At 38.6% G+C, this 1,340-nt stretch overlaps 1 protein-coding gene across 1 annotated transcript in view; it reads left to right on the plus strand.

Moving 5' to 3' along the window:
- LOC107609706 (protein ECERIFERUM 2) overlaps window positions 1–1,251 on the plus strand; it is a 6,927-nt gene extending 5,676 nt beyond the window's left edge. Inside the window, exon 2 of the mRNA XM_021107643.1 lies at window positions 287–1,251. Coding sequence (XP_020963302.1) covers window positions 287–1,141 — 855 coding nt within the window. The 3' untranslated portion in view covers window positions 1,142–1,251. The remainder of the gene's footprint in view (window positions 1–286) is intronic.

Consider the following 1,340-nt stretch of genomic DNA (forward strand, 5'->3'; position numbering starts at 1 on the left):
TTGTAATTATTTTTTTTTTTTTTACTGTGTAACAGTTTTTGTAACTAATCAGCTGCTTCAACTTTTGTGTTTTATGCAGTTCACTTGGTTCAAATGTGGAGGGCTGTGTGTGGGACTAAGTTGGTTTGGAGACGCTGGAGACGCTTTCTCGGCTTTCAATTTCATCACCAAGTGGAGTCACGCGCTCGCCGGTCACGTGCCACCAAAATCCCTTCATAATAATGAATTTTACTGTGTAACAGTTTTTGTAACTAATCAGCTGCTTCAACTTTTGTGTTTTATGCAGTTCACTTGGTTCAAATGTGGAGGGCTGTGTGTGGGACTAAGTTGGTCTCATGTCCTTGGAGACGCTTTCTCGGCTTTCAATTTCATCACCAAGTGGAGTCACGCGCTCGCCGGTCACGTGCCACCAAAATCCCTTCACGTAAACCCTAATAATGAAGAGTTACAATCTCTTCCTATTAATTCCATTCAAGATTCACAGATTCCCATCGTGAAAAGGGCCACAATTCTTGACGAAGAACACTGGATCGCCGCAACTGACACCAAAATCGTTACTCACACTTTCTATGTCAGTTACAACCAACTTCAAGATTCAGTCACAAGTAGCCAAGAATCTAACAACACCTGTTGTTTCGAAATCGTTTCGGCATTATTATGGAAGTGTTTGGCTCAGATCAGGAGCTATTCAGAGCCAAAAGATGTTGTAATTTGCGAATATCATAGGGAAAACTACGAGTTCCCTACAAATATTGGCTTGGAATTTAGTACAGTTGAAGCTAGTAGCAAAGTTTCTGTTTCGGAATCTGATGTTTTGGAATTGGCAAGGCTCATGGGCAGTGAGAAAAAGAAGGTTGAGAAGCATGTTATAGTGTATGGAACGAGGTTGACTTTTGTGAACTTGGAAGAAGAAGGTAACGTTATTTATGGGGTGAAGCTTAATGGAGAGAAACCAATGGTTGCCAATTGTGCCCTTCATGGGGTGGGTGATGAAGGGGTAGTTTTGGTACTTCCAGCACCTCAGGATAAGGAAGATGGTGGCAAAATTGGAAGGTTGGTCACAGTTTCTCTGCCAGAAAAAGAAGTTGAACAACTTAAAGATAAATTGGGAAGTGAATGGGGTATAGCATCACATCCTTGATGAGATCGATCCACAATCAAATATGTCTTTTGTTATACATTGCCGGGTTCGTTATTTTAATTTTTCTTATATGTTTTTTTGAATTAATGTATTTTGGTGTAATTTATTTATATTTAAATATATTGGTTTAGTAATACTGTACAAAGAAGTTAGAAAGACTTATCAGAATAAAATATAATAAAAGTAATAATAAAATCTA

The sequence above is a fragment of the Arachis ipaensis genome, chromosome B07, assembly GCF_000816755.2.
Source record: "Arachis ipaensis cultivar K30076 chromosome B07, Araip1.1, whole genome shotgun sequence".
Taxonomy (NCBI): domain Eukaryota; kingdom Viridiplantae; phylum Streptophyta; class Magnoliopsida; order Fabales; family Fabaceae; genus Arachis; species Arachis ipaensis.